General features: G+C 36.7%; 1 protein-coding gene across 2 annotated transcripts in view; it reads left to right on the top strand.

Annotated features, from left to right (window-relative positions):
• Positions 1-20419, top strand: part of LOC150077311 (N(4)-(Beta-N-acetylglucosaminyl)-L-asparaginase) — a 182294-nt gene that overhangs the window by 131833 nt on the left and 30042 nt on the right. For both annotated transcript variants that reach the window (XM_090386107.1, XM_090386106.1), the window contains exon 6: positions 4535-4642. In XM_090386107.1, coding sequence (XP_090242233.1) covers positions 4535-4642 — 108 coding nt within the window. The remainder of the gene's footprint in view (positions 1-4534; positions 4643-20419) is intronic.

Raw genomic sequence — 20419 nt, forward strand, 5'->3', positions numbered from 1 at the left:
TCTAATTCAAATTTTAGTCTCTGATGGATGTTATTAAAAACCTGTAGAATATTGTTTATGGTCAAGTGATCTGTGATGACCATCCACAGTTACCATCCCCAACCATACAAAAAATCGGTCATGCTGAACCAATTTCTAAATGCCTTTAAATATTCTTCCACCCAGATTTCTCCAACCACTGAAATAAATGAACTAACTAGAAGATTCTCAAATAGGGGTTACCCACTAACCTATATAAACAAAGTCAAAACAATAGCCCGTGATAAAATAAATAACAACCTCGCAACAAACATTGCAAAAAAAATCCGACAAGACCAAAAAAATATATTTCATCACCATTCCATATATCGAGCACTGGTACAATAAACTTAACCATATATGCAAGGGAACCGACATGAAAATCATAGCAAAACCCATGAACAAATTATACACATTCTTCAGAAATCGACCTTCAAATACCACATTCCAATCACAGCATGACCTAGTATACAGTATACCATGCAAAAATTGTGACGCTGTCTATGTAGGATCCACCATGGGAGTGGCACAGCTTCGAGCAAAACAACACGAAGCTTCAGTGCGGGTGGGTCGTTCAAATGCATCGGAACTTTCGTTCCATGCCATAAATGAACGACATACATTCGGCTTTAATGAAACTAAAATTATAAATATTCAACACAACTACTACAAACTACTTATTGCAGAAACCTTAGAGATGAAACTACATGCAACTTCAATCAATATCCGTAGGCCATTCCTATTGTCCGACGATTGGTCACTTATACGCATGCGTGAAGAACAAACACTACAACATAAGACAAAAGTTTCGGATTAATTGTGAGTAGCTCTCTTCCTGTGAACATGACACCCCGAAAAGTTCTAGTCTGACTTAAGGAATGTAGAGAATAACCCCCACCCCATATCCAATTATTAGACCCCTAAATTTAACTCAAAATTCCTGCCACAGCACCAAAAAGAAAAAATCGATCCTTAATTATTAGCCAGTTTAGACCTCCAAAATCTAACTTTATGACAATGTCTTGCAAAATTGATATTGCCTTCCCCATGAATTATAAGCGAGTTGGACAAGGAGAGTTGGAAAAGAAGCTTCCTATATCAGAAATAAAGGTAAGCCCTGTTGATTCATAATATAATAGAATATAGGAAATATCGGGCACTTAAAAGCTCTCTAGTATCAAATACCAACTAAGAAATATTGTTCAAGGTTTAGGCCTAAATGGATGTCAGTTGAACTAATGAGACATATGGCAGAAAAGAAAAATGCATGGGATACATACAAATTAACACGTGACACAGAAGCCTATGATAGATACAATTTGATCTGTAACTAAGTTACAAAGGAGGTTAGGCAGGCGAAGGCAGATTACGAGAAATCTTTGGCAAGGGATGCAAAGCAAAACAGCAAAGAGTTCTTTACTTATGTAAACTCTAGAAGGAAGGGGATGAATCAGATTGGTCCACTTGATATCGATGGGTCAACTGTTGATGATCCTGCTCAGGTAGCTAACAAACTAAATGAATATTTTGCATCGACATTTGCACATGAGGAGTTATTCAGCGAGGGAAATGCCAGAGGTGTATTCAACTCTGGTAGTAACCTAGAGAATCTTGTAATAACTGAGTGTAAAGTGGAGGAGAAATTGTTGAAGATAAATACAAGAAAGGTACTTGGGGTGGATGGGATCTATCCAGTTATTTTAAAGGAGGCAGCAAAGGAAGTAAGCAAACCCTTAGCCATAATTATGAGAGCTTCCTTGGACTCAGGGGAGGTACCCACAGACTGGAGATGTGCAAATGTGACCCCAATTCACAAAGGAGGATCAAAGGCTGACACAAGTAATTATAGACCTGTGAGTTTAACTTCTCTTCCAGGAAAATTAATGGAGGCACTAGTTAAAGAAGCACTGCAGGATCATGACAAGACTTCAGTTATAGCTCTGACACTGCATGGTTTTGTTAAGGGGAAGTCTTGCCTGACCAATTTGTTTGGATACTATGATGCAGTCACAAAAGAACTGGATGCAGGAAATAACTTTGATATTATATATTTGGATCTTAGAAAGGCTTTTGATACTGTTGCACATGGAAGACTGCTGCACAAATTGGAGCAGTGTGGCATTGGAGGCAAATTGCTGCTATGGATAAAGGGGTGGTTGAGGGGAAGAAGACAGAGAGTGGTAATCGATGGACACTGCTCATCGTGGACTAATGTTGTTAGTGGAGTCCCTCAGGGTTCAGTGTTGGGTCCATTATTGTTTTCTTTATTTATAAATGATATTGATAATGGTATATCAAGCTTAATGTCCAAGTTTACAGACGATACGAAGGTTGGCAGGTTGTCAAGGACACTACTGACACTATGCTGCTGCAACAGGATCTGGAGTTGAGCAGATGGGCTGAGAAGTGGCAAATGAAGTTTAACATTGACAAATGTAAAGTACTACGTATGGAAAACAGCAATCCCAGAGCAACGTATCAACTCTATGGTACTACACTGACAGTGGTAGAGAATGAAAGGGACCTGGGAGTGGTTGTGCAGGCAGATATGAAGTTCTCTGAGCAGTACAGAAGGGCTGCAAGAGTAGCTCATGGTGTATTTTCAGTGATATGTAGGAATTTTTCTAGCAGGGTTAAGGAGGTGATTATTGCCTTGTATAAGGCAATGGTCAGGCCACACCTTGAGTATTGTATAAATGTCTGGAGGCCTCATTTCAAGAAGGATGTAGAGCTGCTGGAACGAGTACAGAGAAGGGCAACAAGATTAGTGAATGTAACAAAGGTGTGCTCTTATGAAGAAAGGCTTAAGTTTTTCAAATTACAGTGTCTGGAGACTTGGCACCAGCGAGGTGATCTGATAGAGGTGTATAAAGCCTTGAATGGTTTGAGCATGCTCAATGCTGATGGGATTCTTCCTCCTGCTCAGAATAATTACCTGAGAGGGCATAAATTCAAATTGAGGAAAGACAGATGTAGGATAGAAGTGTGGAAATTTGCCTTTAGCCAGCAGGTGGTTGGTTGGTGGAACAGACCTCCATCCCTTGTCGTGGAAGTTGATAGCCTAAATAAGTTTAAGGCTCAGCTGGACAGGTATTTCAAACGAACAGAGGGGTGAAGTGGAAGTGGTTTTTTTTTGTTTTTTTTTGCTAATGCTGCATAAGCTTGCTTTCTTGCATCAAATGCCTCTACTAATGCTAATGCTAATGCACACACCTGACCTGACATAACCCTCATCAACAAGAATTAAATGGCTACCTATCTGATTGACACAGTGGTGCCCAACACCAGCAACCTCCAAAAAACATATGAGGGAAAGATCAGAAAGTACTCAAACCTAAGTCAAGAAGTCAGAGAAATGTGGTGTATGGAACAAGTAACAACCATCCGAACCATTGTGTCAACCACCAGCATGGTGCCAAAGAGCCTCCATAAGAACATAGGAGCAATTGGCCTCCCTGAGAACACTTATATGGAACTCCAGAAAGCCTCAATTCTGAACACCTGTAGGATAGTAAGAGAGTTTCTCATCAGCAGTAATAACAATAATAACAGTAACCGGACACAACCAACCACCTCATGCAACTGGTACCAGTATCTGTCACGGAGTGGGAAAAATCCCTTAAGGAGAAAAAGTCAATAATAATAATAAATGGCAATAAAGTTAAATGACAAAATAATAATGGCAATAAAGTTTAATGGTTCTAAATGTAAAGTTTTACATTTGGGTCCTGGATTCATGTATAACCAAGGAGCTAAAAGTGGTTCAGGACAAAAAAAATGTTTGTATGTTATGATTCAGTCTGATATGAAATTTTCCTTGCAATGTAATTAGCTGGCTAGGAAGGCCTATGGTGTCCTCTCTCTTTCTGATTCTATAAATTTGCTAGCGGGGGGGGGGGGGGGGTCATTATCCCTCTTTACAAGTTAATGCCTACACCACATTTGGAATACTGTATTCAGGTCTGGCGACTGCACCTAAAAAAAATACAGAATTTCAGACCTGTGAGGAGAGGATTCAGTGAAGGGCAACCAGATTGATGATGAATGCAAAGGGTTGACTTGTTTTTTATGATTTTTGTATCACTGCTGTGAAATTTATAGGAATTTTTAAAAAAAAAATAAATATGGTCATGGCATTTAGCATAAAATGTAAAAAAAAAAATTCTAATTATTTTAAATGGTATTTTCCTTCTAATTTTAAACTTTTTATATAGAATAATTTTAAATATTGACCTTGTGGTGATGGAAAAGGGATAGTTAAACCATAGCCATCTGACTAGTTAATACACAGAAACAAAGGTATATCAAAAAGTTTATAATTACTTACTCTTTTTTATAAAACCAGAAATTTTGCATAATTCTGATCTTTTCATTTGACAGTTTCAGTTTAATAATAATCTTTTACTGTACAAACAAACTATAATTATCCGTTTAATAATATTTGTGGAATTGTCTGTAAAACAGATTTTAAAAATAAAATTGTAATGTGATTTCATCAATTAATGTAATTTTGTAGCAGGGTTGGTGATTCACCTGTTCCTGGTGCTGGAGCATATGCTGATCAAGATATTGGAGGTGCTGCTGCTACTGGTGATGGAGATGTCATGATGCGTTTCCTACCAGCGTAATTCATTTCTTTGTTTCTTATTTACAATATGCATTCTTAATTACCAAAAATCAGCACTATTAGCTATATACTGAAAAGTTAGAGCTTATGGATTGAATTTATTTTTTTTTTATCTTAACATGTTTACTATCATCTACAATTCCCCATCCTTTCAACACTGTGTGGAAAATGCTTGTCTAGATTGGGGGACCTTTATGGTCCTTCCCCACAATTAGGCTGAGTTGGTCAGACTCTGATGAGGATGGCCACACAAAAAACTTAGGTTTTTTCCATTCAGTAACTTGGATCCAGCTGAATGAAGACCATCTTGATATATACATGTATCAATTAGTACTGAACGTGTTAAGATAGTAATGTCTAACTTCAGTGCAAAATAGTGAAAATTTCATTATGCACTGTTTGTGTGTTAAAGCTATATGTATAATTTTTATAGCTTGGTTGGCGGTTAATAGTTCATCCTCTGATATATATCCACTTGTCACTCATTTGGAGACGTGTGAGTTTTAATCCCATCAGAGACTAGAAATTTTTTTAACCTACTGTTGGCTGTGTGAGTATAATTTTGATCCCTCCCTTTATCCCCTATTTTTACTCTTGATAACTTCGCTGGGATATCATTCTGTTCATTCTTAAATAAATAAAAGTTTTTACTGAGGTAATTTTTTGCTACAGTTTCTATATCGAAGTTTTGAGAAATCAGTGCTGAATGGTGCAAATGTTTTACAAGTTGAAAATATTTTCTATATGAATTAGCACAACTGATGAGCAGATTAAAAGTCTCATCAGTCAGAGTCATAGTTAGCTGATTGAAGACACAGAGATGGGGGATCTCCCTGCTATTCTGGATTTTTGAGCTTGCAAAACTTGCAAATCGGCATCTGAACACACTTATACAGACATATTGCTCAGTCAAAATGTCAACATGACATATGACGGTATGAAATGAAGTATAACCAAAGATTCCTAAGAACAAGTTGAAACTTATTAGTGCTAAATTTATATAGAATTTAACACTTTACTTTGTTGCACTTGCATTTTTAGTTTATCCATTGACATTTGTCTTACTTTCTGATGTAAATTAATTGTGGATATCCTTATGTTATGAGTATTCATTAATGTATTAATAACCCAACATAAGAATTCTTCTTAAATGGGGTTGTTGATATAACTTTAGTTTATTTTAGCTGAGTTTAAATTCAGCCATTCAGATACTCAACTCATTCAATATGGATGACTAAAGAACTGATGAATTTGGTATATAAAAAAAGGCACATGGAATGATTATTATTATCTTATATTATTTCTCCCTGATTGGGGGTTCCACCTCATGACAGGTATTGCTACCAAGTACACAGGGTGGTTGTTGTTAGTCTGGTGTTACTGTTGGTTGAGGAACTCTGACTATCCTACAGGTGTTCAGGATTGCAACTTTCTGGAATTCCTTGTAGGTTATTATTATTAGCCATATGGTGCAAGGAAGCCTGAGGCTTATGCTGCACCAGGCAAAAAAAAAAAATAATTCTGAATTACTCTGAGAGAGAGAGAGAGAGAGAGAGAGAGAGAGAGAGAGAGAGAGAGAGAGAGAGAGAGAGAGAGAAGTAGAAGGGAATCACCAAGAAGGAGAAGAATGATGATATCCAGCTCAGGATCCTGGGTGTGCAAAGCCCATACTCAACTGATATGAGCCTCTGGGGGTATAAATGATCACAAGATCCAGAATACTATAGTAAGGCCAAATTTGTCTGCAATATAATTATTTAAAAAGGCTCATATGCCAAAAGCAGACTATAATCTGCCTTTAGCATAAAAGACTTTTTGGCAAAGAGACATAATAGCAGAGTTAGTTACATATGTGAAAATCAGCCAAAATAACCTGAGCTATATTGGCCCTAAGATAATTTTGGAAACAACATTGATAATCCTAAAATGATAACTGATAAGCTTAATCAGCATCACCTCCTTTGGGAAAGGAGATTATTATTATTATTATTATTATTGGCTACATGGTGCAAGGAAGCCTGAGGCTTATGCTGCACCAGCCAAAAAAAAAAAAAAAAATCCCCTGAGAGATAGAGAGTGTGTATGTGTGTCAAAAGTATAAGGGAATCACCAAGAAAGAGAAGAATGATGATATCCAGCTCAGGACCCAGGATGTGCCAAGCCCATACTCACCAGATGTGAACATCTGGGGTTAATGCCAGAAGTTTAAAAACTAATAAACAGCTAAATGATTTTATGATCACAAAGAAGAAAATAAAAGAGAAACTGTTGAAGCTAACCATAAAAAAAGTCACCTGCGGTGGATGGAATCTATAAAATTATATTAAGGGAAGCAGAAAACCCTTAGCCATAATAAGGAGACCATCTTTTGATTCAAATTCCCTGTGGACTAGCCATATGCAAATGTATTCCCCATTTCACAAAGAGGGGATCAAAGAGTGATATAAGTTATTACAAACCTGTTAGCTTAACTTCTGTTCCAGGGGATATATTGGAATCACTAGTGAAAAAAGAAATGCAGAACCATCTAGATTGGACACTATGATTCCATAACAAATAAACTGGATACAAAAAAAAAAAAAATTCTTAGTCATATACTTGGATTTCAGGAAAGGCAGCAAGATTGGCGAAGGTGCTCCTACCAAAAAAGGCTTCTGCAGATTACAGTGTCTGGAGACTAGTTACCCATAAAATGATCTGATTGAAATGTTTAAGCCTTGAATGGATTGAGCAAGCTCAGTGCTGATGGTATTCTTCCTCTTGCTCAGATTATACACGAGTGGGACATAAATTAAAACCAAGGAAGGATGGTTGCAGAATAGATGTGCGGAAATTTGCTTTCACCCAGTAGGTGTTTGGTTGTTGGAACAAATTTTCATCTGTTGTTGTGAAAATTGATAGTTTCAATGAATTCAAGGAAGAATTAGACAAACTACTGGAAGGGATGGACAGGTGATGTGGGAATGTTTTTTGTTTTTTTTTTTTTGGCTGCTGCTGTAAAAGCTTTCTTTCTTGCAACATTTTCTGCTACTAATACTAACATTTGAACATACTTTTTCAGATTTTAACAAGAGCTAAAAAATTTTGTGATTAATGAAAAGGAACTGAAAGAGAAAATTAGCACAATTTAAATGTGAACTTGACAGAATTTAATTCAGTTTATTATTAGTAGTGTACCCTCTATACAGTACCCTCTCAATGAGGAACTGAATCAAATGCCTTGCTAAAATCCAAATAAATTATTTAGAAATTGTTCCCTACATCTAGCTTATGAGTAATTGTGTCAAAATAGCTTACCAGGTTAGTTAAACATTTTCCCATAACAAAACAACGTTCTGTGTCCTTTAGAATGGCACCTCTCTCAAAATGTACCTGGATTGCACTCTTAATCATTGCCTCTAAGATTTTCCCTAGCACTGAAGTCAGAATAACCAGTCTGTAGTTACTGACATCTCTTAGAACCACCTTTGTGTACTGGTGACACGTTGGTACTACTCCAATCCAAAGGAATCTCTCCCAAATCCAAACATACTAGGGGCTGACATCTGGTGAGTATGGGCTTGGCACACCCAGGGTCTTGAGCTGGATACCATCGTTCTTCTCTTTCTTGGTGATTCCTTTCTACCTCTCTCTCTCTCTCTCTCTCTCTCTCTCTCTCTCTCTCTCTCTCTCTCTCTCTCTCTCTCAGGGTAACTCGGGATTTTTTTTTGGCTGGTGCAGCATAAGCTTCAGGCTTCCTTGCACCATATGACTAGTAATAATAATAATAATAATAATACCCTCATAATTAACCTCAATAATTTAATACACTCTCTGGCCACCTCCCTCAAAATTACTGGGTATATACCATCAGCTCCAGGAGCCTTTCTTACCTTTAGGCTCAATAATTTTTTTATAAACAGTCATCTATAATTTCGAAATCACTAATTTCATACAACCCCAGGGGCTCACATCTGGTGAGTATGGCCTTGGCACACCCAGGGTCCTGAGTTGAATATCATCATTCTTCTCTTTCTTGGTGATTCCCTTTTACTTTTGACTCTCTCTCTCTCTCTCTCTCTCTCTCTCTCTCTCTCTCTCTCTCTCTCTCAGGATAACTCGGGGAATTTTTTTTTTTTTTTTAGCTGGTGTAGCATAAGCCTCAGGCATCCTTGCACCATGTAGCTAATAATAATAATAATAATATGACTCAGCCTCACATAGTCTCTCAGCATAAAGGATCTCTTGTCAGTAAAGCCCAATGTGAAGTACCTATTCAATTTGCAACATCAGCTGGGTTACATACAGGGTTAGGTGTACTAGTAAATTTTTAATTGACTCTCTAAAAGAAATCCGGTTTTAATTGCGGCCACCACCCCTAGGCGATGTGATCGATCAAGTGACTTGCCTTTTCTGGACTCCTTTGTGTTTTGGCCGCCAGGGGGCATGGCAATTTTTTTCTCTTGAAGACATTAGTAGTTGCCATCTGCTTTCACCAAAATCGGTAACTTCATTGTTTGCCAAATCCTTAGAAATCTTCATGCCCATCTTATTTTCCAATCCAGTAGTTCCAATTTCTTTACATAATGCACGGCCAAGTCTCTTATATGATAATTTAGCCAATTATACTTCACAAGAGTTTTTTTTTTTTTTTTCTAGCAACAGTCCAGCAACCTTGGTCAGGCATTTATGTCGGTTATCCCTTGCTGTTTGACACAGATATACCATCAGGAACAAAAACAGCCTTTGACGCAGTCTCTGTAGTTAAGTGTTCATTCATATTCTCACTTGTTTTTGATTTTTTAACTGTGGAAGATGAAACGAAACTAGTAATTCTTTTCAATTTTTACTTTATGGTTCATGCTTCAAGACAGTTTTTTTATTTTTTTTTATTTAATACTAATTCATTCGCAATCTCGTTACCATTCTATCACATGGACAGTTGAATAAAACTGTTACGTCTAAGTTTAAAATGAACAAATACAAAGTTATTAATTTTGAACAAACTTTTACATTGTAAGAAAAGTCACAAAAAAACTAGTAGGGAACCAGTACAAGCCCTTAGGAAATGGTATTTCCAAAGGGAGACGAGTAAAAAAAAAAAGGTACATGAGTTTACCGAAATGAGTGTTACTTCTTAGATGAACTGAACACCTGCGAAAGTAGGATAAATCCTAATAAAATAAATCTACAGTCAGACCTCTATATAAAGAAATTGATTTTTTGCCTGCAAAATTTCGTTAAAAAAAATTTCATTATAAAGAAATATGACCTTTTCCACAATGAAAAATCATTCAACATTCAGAAATACAGTAAAAGATGGTAAATAAATCAGAAATAAATCAGATGGTAAATAAATGTGAAGAAAAATAAATTTTCTAACATTTCAAAACAATTTATTAATACATAACATATTAAAATTCAATTTTTTTTTTCATATGTACTACATGATGTGAGAATTATTTTGAAAAATATTTGGTTATCTTTTGTTGTACACTGGATTTTAGTGTACATTAACATTAAAAAAATATCCACATTTGTTTTAACTAGGGTTACCAGATCTAGAATTCAAAAACTAGAACAAAAGATGAAAAAAACTAGGACATTTTCAGTTTTAGAAATGAGGACAAAACAAGGACATTTTAAAATTTATATTTATTATTAAAAATTATGATACATATTTATCATTACTGCCAATCATTTTCAGTAAGTTTGGATTACAAAGTAAGTAATTATAAAAGTTTTACAATCCATTTTGAAATTATATGCATTTATATAGTAACCAACAAAATACTACTCACAGTATTTGTTTCCATATTATTTCTAATGTTGTCCCATTGATTGCTAATAATGAAAATACACACTCTACTTTCCATTGTGAGCAAAAATAAAAATTGTATATTAAGCAAATTTTAAAAGCTCGGAACATACCTCGGAGCTCTTGCATTGATTAAAATATTCAGCCCGCATTCTGTGGACTAATAAGTTTTTCCAATTAAATATATTCTTTCTTTTTCTCAGAAACAAATTTCTTAAAATTCATAAATTGGTTGAATAATCTACTAACGTCAATTTTCAATTAGACAAATGATGATACAGTCTACTTGTGTAATTTTCGGATATGCAGTCAGTTTTGGGATAAGGTGCAATGCACAGAATATTTAATGAAAATACATTTTATGATGAGATGATTATTTTTAAAATCCCAAAAACTAGGATGCAAGTGCAAAATCAATGGGGACACCCTAAAAACTAGGACATCTGGTAACCTTAGCTTTAACATACTCTGTATTTTCAGGAACATTTTCTTCACACTGCAGGCCTCGACAAAGTTTCAAAAACTGCCAACATTTCATGTTTAGAAGTTTTAATACCTTCATTGTCCTCATTTTTCTTCTCTCGTCATTGATATTGTCACTAGTTCTTAAATATGAATTTTTTTTTTTTGAAACTGTCCAAAATGTTGGAGTCATTTGGATATTCAGCTACTGTGATTATGTAAACAGAGATAGGGAAAATTTACGGAAAGTGTGGATAACGCACTTCTGCGGAACAAGAGATGATTATTTTTCAGGGTAAAAGAAAACAATTTTCTGCTAATTCCCTGTTAGAGAATTTGGGAATACCCCTTGATCTGCTCACTGTTCACCAGCACAACTTCTCAGTGTGTGGGACAGGTGGCCAGATAAGTTTTAAGAGCACCACTAAGTTGAACAAATCCCTTTAGCTCTCTTAAGGTTTAATTCGTGCTTAGCAGCAGCACTAATTGCCCGAAGCCCAGAATTGTTAACAGTGCGTACTGTTAAGTCTCTTCTAATCCGTTTGTTATATGAAAATTTTCTTCACTCAACAGAAACTATTTTAAATGTAATTACCAAGGGAAATTCAAAAAAATTTGCTAAATAGAAAAATTAGCTATAAAGGAGTTAAACAGAGGTCTGATTGAGTAATTTTAAATTCTAAAAATGGTTACAAAGTTTTATTTAGCAGATATCTTAAAAACAGATAGTGAAAAATGCAAATTTACTTAAATAGGGTTACCAGACATCCTCATTTCCAGGGGCATGTGACTTCTTTACTTATGCAAACTCTAGAAGGAAGTGAATGAATCAGATTGGTCCACTTGAGATGGTTCGACTGTTGATTATCCTGCTTAGATAGCTGACAAAACTGAATGAGTATTTTGTATCTACATTCACACATGAGGAATACTGTAAGGAAGGGAAGGGCAGAAGTATACTACTTCTGTCATTATTTAGGGAGCTAAATGATTTTGTAATAACGGAGAGCAAAGTGGAGGGGAAATTGTTGAAGTTACACATAAAAAAGGCACCTGTGGTGGATGGAATCTATCCAGTTATAGTGAAGGAGGTAGCGAGGGAAGTAAGCAAACCCTTAGCCATAATTATGAGAGCATCCTTGGACTCAGGGGAAGTCCCTGTGGACTGGAGATATGCAAATGTATCCCCATTCACAAAGGGGGTTGAAAGGGCAAAAGAAATAATTATAGACCTTTTAGTTTAACTTATTCTGAGAAAAATAATGGAGTCACTGGTTAAAGAAGCATTGGAGGATCATCTATACACGATTGCAGTAAAGTTCAGTTATGACACGGGTTTATTAAGGGGAGGTCCTATACAACCAATTTGATTGGATACTACGATGTGGTCACAAAGGAACTGGATTCAAAAAATAATTTTGATATCATATACAGTAGACTCCCGATTTTCCAGGATAGATGGTAAAAAAAAAAAAAAAAATTCCCGGGTAATTGATTTCTCAGTTAATCCAAAAATACAGTAAGTTACTGACAGACGTAAGAGATACATTCCAGGACTTCTTACGTAATTCGAGTTTTAATTAACTTCGGAATGATTAATAAAGTATTGCTACTATATCCCTGATAGGCCAAAATTACAAAAATCACATAATATCCTCAGAAGAATGAAGAAAAATAGGTATATATTTTTTAATTAATTAGTTATATATATAGAAAAATAGTTATATATTTTTAATTAGTTCAATTAAAAACTTTATCTAGGGACAGCAGTGAAGTAGCCGGAGTGGCATATAAGAAAAGAAAAAACACATGTTATTGTACTGTAAAAACTGATATGCATTTCGTAGCTTTGATTATTATAGTTTACTTCATTGGTGCAGACCGCTTCTCGTATTCTGTCTTTCTCCTTTATTGTATTCACTGTTGCCACTGACAAATCTAAATTCTGCGCGATACTTGTTAATGTTTGGCCATTTTCATACATCCTTATTATTTTAATTTTCTGATCCAACTCGATCACTTTCCTTCTTTTGATAGATTTACTAGTACCACTGTCACTTATTCTCTTAGTCGGCACCATGATAATAACAGTCAAAATTAAATTTTCTGAAAAGAACTTCACAAGGTTAAGGCAAAACTCACTATTATCATGAGCTAACATTTTACCAAAGAATGCTTCTGGAGGTCACTGCCATAAAACAATAAAAACAATTTGGACTTTCTGGGTAAATGCGCTTTTCTGTTAGTGCAATTCATTATAAATGGGTAGTAAACTCGATCTTATTGCATTTGCGATTATACCAATACCTGGAATTCTGTGGGTTTTTACATTATTATAGTGAAATGTGTGTCCCCTTCACTGCAATCTTCAATCTTCAGTCATATAAAAAATATATAAATAACGTAATGTAAGTCTAAAGCTACGTAAGTCAGAGACTTACTGTATCGAAAAATTTTCAACAATCTACATAAGAAGTGTGACGATAGATAAAAAATGTAAAAAAACTTACCACGCACTACTCGCGTGTCTCCAATACAATGTTTTCCTTTATTTTTTATGATGTTGATTTTAAATCTAATAGCTTCCCTTTATTTTTTAATGTCACATATGGTTTGCTTGCCAACATTATGATGGTTCATTACAGATTTAATAAATGCACCATATTCAAACTTTTGAATAACTTCAAGGTTTTGTTTAATTGAAAGCACAACTCTTTTGTTTGCCCATCATTTTCATGAGTTCTAAACAAAAAAATAGTTACTTTAAAAAAAAATTCCGACTTCCCTGACATAAATAAATTTTGTCCTTTTGCAGTGCAACGGAACACAACAATCGATGCAATGCATTAAAGCAAACTAAACTTAACATTTGATCTCTTTTTATTTTATTTATTTTTTTTGAGCAGCAGATGTGAAGACAGCAGGGGTTGCAAGATAATAGGCACATTAATCTCCCAATGATGACTTATAACGCACTTCTTGTTGCTTATTTACGACTTGCAAAACACTGTTTATACCTATAAAGTATCAGGCAACACAGAAGCCTGTGACAGGTATAAACTACTCTGTAATCAAGTCACAAAGGAGGTAGTAGTAGTGGCATGTGATGCAAGAAAGCAAGTGTGTGAGCTTATGCAGCATCAGCCAAAAAAAAAAAAAAAAAAAAAAAATCACACCATTCCCTCCAAATGCCTGTCCAGTTCCTCCTTAAATTTATTCAACCTAACAACTTCCACAACGACAGATGGAAGTTTGTTCCAGCAATTAACCACCCGCTGGCTAAAGGCAAATTTCCACACGTCTATTCTACATCTGTCTTTTCTTAATTTGAATTTATGCCCCCTTAGGTTCGTAATCTGAACAAGTGGAAGGATCCCATCAGAATTCAGCGTGCTGAACCCATTCAAGGCCTTATACACCTCAATCAGATCACCGAGCAGGTGCCTAGTCTCCAGCCACTGCAATTTGCAGAACTTAAGCCTCTCTTGGTAAGAGAATCCCTTCATTCCCCTCACCAATCTTGTTGCCCTTCTCTGTACACGCTCAAGTAAATCTATATCCTTCCTAAAATGAGGCCTCCAGACCTATACGCAGTACTCAAGGCGTGGCCTGACCATTGCCTTATACAGAGGGATAATCAACTCCTGTTCCATGCTAGCAAAATTCCTATATATCATTGACAAAACCCCAAGACCTGCCCTGGCAGCCTGTCTGCATTGCTCAGAAAACTTCACATCTGACTGCACAATTACTCCCAGGTATTTTTCATTTTCTACCACATTAAGTGTAGTACTACACAGTTGGTACGTTTCTCTGGGGTTACTTCTACCCATATGCAGTACTTTGCATTTGTCAAGGTTAAACTTCAGTTGCCACTTCTTAGCGCATCTGCCCAAATTATCTAGATCCTGTTGCAGTAGCACACTGCCATTGCTGTTATTAACAACCCTGCCAACCTTTGTATCATCTGCAAATTTCAACATTAAGCCCGATATACCTTCATCAATGTCATTGATAAATATACAAAACAACAGTGGACCTAACACCGAACCCTGTGGGACTCCACTAATAACATTAGTCCAAGAAGAGCAGCACCCATTGATTACCACCCTCTGTCTTCTCCCACTTAACCATCCTTTTATCCATTGTAGCAACTTACCCTTAATACCATTCTGCTCCAATTTGTACAATAGTCTTCCATGCGCAACGGTGTCAAAAGCTTTCCTGAAATCCAAATATATGATATCAAAATTATTTTTTGCATCCAGTTCCTTTGTAACCACATCATAATATCCTATCAAATTTGTCAGACAAGACTCCCTTAACAAACCCATGCTGTGTCTGAATTATTGCTGCAGTCTTGTCTAGATGATACTGCAATGCATCTTTAACCAGTGACTCCATTATTTTACCTGGAACAGAAGTTAAACTAACTGGTCTGTAATTACTCGTGTCACCCTTCAATCCCCCTTTGTGAATTGGGGATACATTTGCACATCTCCAGTCCGTGGGAACCTCCCCTGAGTCCAAGGACGCTCTCATAATTATGGCTAAGGGTTTGCTTAGTTGCTTTGCCGCCTCCTTTAATATAACTGGATAGATCCCATCCACCCCAGGTGCTTTTCTTATGTTTAACTTCAACAATTTCTCCTCCACTTTGCTTTCAGTTATTCCAAAATCATTAAGTATCCTGTTACAATTTGATAACCTGCCATTTTCAAACCTTAATAATTCCTCATGTGTGAATGTAGATGCAAAATACTCATTCAGTTTGTTTGCTATCTGAGCAGGATCATCAACAGTCGAACCATCGATGTCAAGTGGACCAATCAGATTCATCCCCTGCCTTTTAGAGTTTATATAAGTAAAGAAATCCTTGCTGTGTTTCTTAGCATCTTTTGCCAAGGATTTCTCGTAATCTGCCTTCGCCTGCCTAACCTCCTTTGTCACCTGATTACAGATTAGCTTATATCTGCTATAGGCTTCTGAGTCGCTTGATAATTTATATGCATCCCATGCTTTTTTCTTCTCTGTTACGAGTCTCATTAGTTCATTTGATAACCATTTAGGCCTAAACCTTGAACAATATTTCTTAATAGGTAGGAAACTTTTAGTAGCATTCACGATTAATTCCTTGAATGCTTCCCACTTAGAATTTACTGTTGGTAACATCATCAGTTGGTCTCCCAATGTGTAGAATTTAAATACTGTCTCAGACCATCGTAGTCGCCTTTACAAAAGCAAAAACCCTTCCTTTACCCCCCAATGGCAGTTACCTCTGAGTAAATCCCACTTCAGCACACTGTGATCACTGCCACCTAGTGGTTCCTTTATCTGCAAATTCTTAATACACGAATGATCACTGCTGATAACCAGATCAAGAGTATTACTTTCTCTGGTTGCCTCTCGAACATGCTGCTGCAGAAAACAATCATCCAATAAATCCACAAAAGTCTGACTAGTGTGTTAGTGACCAACCCACAAGTTCCAATCAATATCTGGGAGGTTAAAATCCCCCATTATAAGACATTCCGATTTACTAGCCCACTCTATTTCTCTGTACAATTGTTCATTGTACTCATTCGGAAGACAAAGGCAGATTATGAGAAATCTTTGGCAAAGGATGCAAAGAAAAACAGCAAGAAGTTCTTTACTTATATCAACTCTAGAAGGAAAGGGATGAATCAGATTGGACCACTTAACATAGATGGATTGACTGCTGATGATCATGCTCAGGTAGCTGATAAACTGAATGAATCTTCTGCATCTACATTCACACATGAGGAGTTATTCAATGAGGGGAGTGCCAGAAGTTTATCAAATGCTAACAGGGAGCTAAATGATTTTATAATAACCGAGAGCAAAGTGGAGGAGAAACTGTTGAAGTTAAAGATAAGGAAGGCACCTGGGGTGGACGGGATCCATTCAGCTATATTAAAGGATGCAGCAAAGGAAATAAGCAATTCCTTAGCCATAATTATGAGAGCTTCCTTGGACTCAGGGGAGGTCCCATGGACTGGAGGTGTGCAAGTGTATCACCAATTCACAAAGAGGTTCAAAAGGTGCAAGTAACTACCGACCTGTTAGTTTAACTTGTGTTCTTGGGAAAATAATGGAATCACTGGTTAAAGAAGCATTGCAGGATCATCTAGATAAGACTGCAGTAATAGTTAAGACACAGCATGGGTTTGTCAAAGGGAAGTCTTGTCTAACCAATTTGATTGGTTACTATGATGTGGTCACAAAGGAACTGAATGCCAAACATAATTTTGATATCATATACTTGGATTTCAGGAAAGCTTTTGATACTGTTGCACATGGAAGACTGCTGTACAAATTGGTGAGGTATGGCATGGCATCAAGGGTCAGCTGCTACAATGGATAAAGGGATGGTTGAGTGGGAGACAACAGAGAGTGGTAATCAATGGACACTGCTCTTCGTGGACAAATGTTACTAGTGAAGTTCCCCAGGGTTCGGTGTCGGGACCATTGTTGTTTTGCATATTTATCAATGATATTGATGAAGGTATATCAGGTTTAATGTCCAAGTTTGCAGATGATACAAAGGTTGGCAGGGTTGTTAACGACAGTAATGACAGTATGCTACTCCAACTGGATCTAGGTAAGTTGGGAAAATGGACTGAGAAGTGGAAACTGGAGTTTAACATTGACAAATGTAAAGTAATATGGTAGCAATAACCGAAGAGAAACGTACCAACTGGGTGGCACTAAACTCAGGGAAGTGGAAAGTGAAAAAGACCCTGGGGTAATTGTGCAGCCAAATATGAAATTTGCTGAGCAGTGCAGACGGGCTGCCAGGGCAGAAAATGGAGTCTTGTCAATGATATATAGGAATTTTGCTAGCAGGGACAGTGAGTTGATTATCCCGCTATACAAGGCAATGGTCAGGCCACACCTAGAGTACTGTGTACAGGGCTGGAGACCTCATTTTAGGAAGGATGTAGAGTTGCTAGAACGAGTACAAAGAAGGGCAACAAGATTGGTGAGGGGAACAAAGGGGTGCTCTTACCAAGAAAGGCTTAAGTTCTGCAAATTGCAGCACCTGGAGAGTAGGCACCTGCGAGGTGATCTGATTGAGGTGTATAAGGCCTTGAATGGGATGAGCAAGCTGAATTCTGATGGGATTATACATTTTGCTCAGACTAAGAACCTGAGGGGACACAGTTTCAAATTGAGGAAAGATAGTTGTAGAATAGATGTGTGTAAATTTGCCTTTAGCAAGTGGGTAGTTGATTGGTGGAACAGGCTTCCATCTTTTGTTGTGGAAGCTAATAGCCTAAATAAATTTAAGGCTGAGCTGGACAGCTGAGCTGGCATTTGGAACGAATGCCAGCTCAGCTGAAATGGGAGAGCTTTTTTTTTTTTTTTTTTCTTTTTGGCTGATGGTGCATAAGCTTGCTTTCTTGCATCGTATGCCTCTACCAATGCTAATGCTAACTGCCCTTATGTACTGGTGATTCATTGGTACGTTTCCAATCCACCGCCATCTTTCCTGAGTCCAGTGATGCTCTTATAATTAGCTTTAATGGTTCAATGCACTCATTTGCCACCTCCCTTAAAATTATAGGGTATATGCCAAGAGCCTTACTCTCCTGTAGGCTTAAATGTTTTTTCATTAAACAATCATGTGAAATTTCAATATTATCATTTATTACATGTTTTTCAACTTCACTCCCATAATTTGTCATTAACAATAAAGGGTTTTTCTTCTGTAAATATTGATGCAAAGTAACCATTGAGTTCATCTGCAACATCAGCTGGGATGTCTAATACTATCCCACGTCTATTACGTAAGGGTCCAATCTGATTTTCCTTCTCTTCTTTGCATTTATATATGTGAAGAATTCCTTATCCCCACTCTTTGTTAGTGATTTCTCATAATCTTCCTTTGCCAGCCTAACCTTTTCTGTGTCACTATTACAGATCAGTTTGTAGCTTTTAGAGGCTTCAGTACTTTTTATTGCTCTGTAACTTTTCCATGCCGTCTTTTTCTGCTCGTGTAATCTGACAACTTCATTATTCATTGAACTTGGAATCCTCCTCATGGAGTATGTTTTTTGATGGTATAATCCACATTCAAGGCTTCTGTAATTAATATTTTAAAGGTATACCATAATTCAATTGCATTCACTCTCTGTGAGATATCTACCCAGTTAATAGAGGCCGTGTAGCACCTTAAGCCATCATAATTTACTTTCCTGAAATTATAACCCTTTCCTTTGCCTTTAACTACTACTACCTCTCTTTTCATTGTCCACTGTAGAACTCTGTGATCACTTCCTGCTACTAGTTCCTGTACTGTCAGCCCTATTATGTCATCTGGTGCATTGATGATCAGGTCTAGAATATTCTTTTCCTTAGTACTTTCCCTGACATGTTGATACAAATAGTAATATCGCGGGTTCGATTCCCGCCTCGGGCTTGGATCAAAGTACTGCAAAAACCTTGGGAGGTGCATTATGGCCACAGAAGCCTATGCGCCAACAACTACCAAAAAAAAAAACAAAAACAAATAGCAATCATCTAGTTGATTTAAAAATTTTGTCCTCATGTCGAGTTTCCTTCCCATTTGCTCCAATCAAAGGCAAATTAAAATAACCCCCATAATAAGACATTCACACTTAATTGACCATTCCATTTTCATGTAGAGGCTCTCATTATAATCTTCACAATCACCTGGCTTATAGATTATTCTCACTCTCGTTATACCTTTGCTTCCAACTATTTCATGCCATATAGATTCTATACTAGCATGCAAAACTTCTGAATCCGGGAAACCTTTTGGCGCACTCAGGCTGCTTTTGATAAGAAGCATGACCCCATCACCTTATCCTTCTATCTGCCTTATCCTTCCTAAATACATTGTACATTACTGTACTGAAACTCATCATCCCCTATTTCTGGGTGGCACCACATTTCTATAAGCTCTATTATGTGAGCGTTATTTGTCCTAACCAGCAATTCGAATTCACTAATTTTATTGACAACACTTCTGACATTACGTGTTCTGACAAGATGTGTTCTTGACTACCCTGACACACCCCTTAAAGTTATTTAAGCTTGCTTCCCTGGCATTAGCTATTCGCTCAGTTGAAATGTTTCTGCCCTCAAAACATCTTGCTAATGTGATCTTTGCAGTAACAAACAAGAACTCTTGAGGTATATGCAAGCAGTACTTTGACCAATATCCTTTGATATTGGTCAAACTTAGTTAATTTCAACCCTTCTTTTACTTTGACCAATATCAATATCAAAAATAATATTTGACCAATATTATTTTTGCGAGATATAAGACAAAACTGAGTTTTAGAAGGGTTGAAATTAACTAAATTATGTTCACTCCACTGGACAACTACCTGGAGGAATTGGAATTTAAGGAATTGGTAGTGGATATTTATGAATTTGAAACTGTTTATTGGGCAAGTTTTCTCGAACTGGAAGGTGGAATGCAATGTGCACAATCAGAAAACTATAGATAGGAGTTCCAATCAGTA

The sequence above is a fragment of the Mastigoproctus giganteus genome, chromosome 12, assembly GCF_048544385.1.
Source record: "Mastigoproctus giganteus isolate SK-2022 chromosome 12, ASM4854438v1, whole genome shotgun sequence".
In the NCBI taxonomy this organism is placed as follows: Eukaryota; Metazoa; Arthropoda; class Arachnida; order Uropygi; family Thelyphonidae; genus Mastigoproctus; species Mastigoproctus giganteus.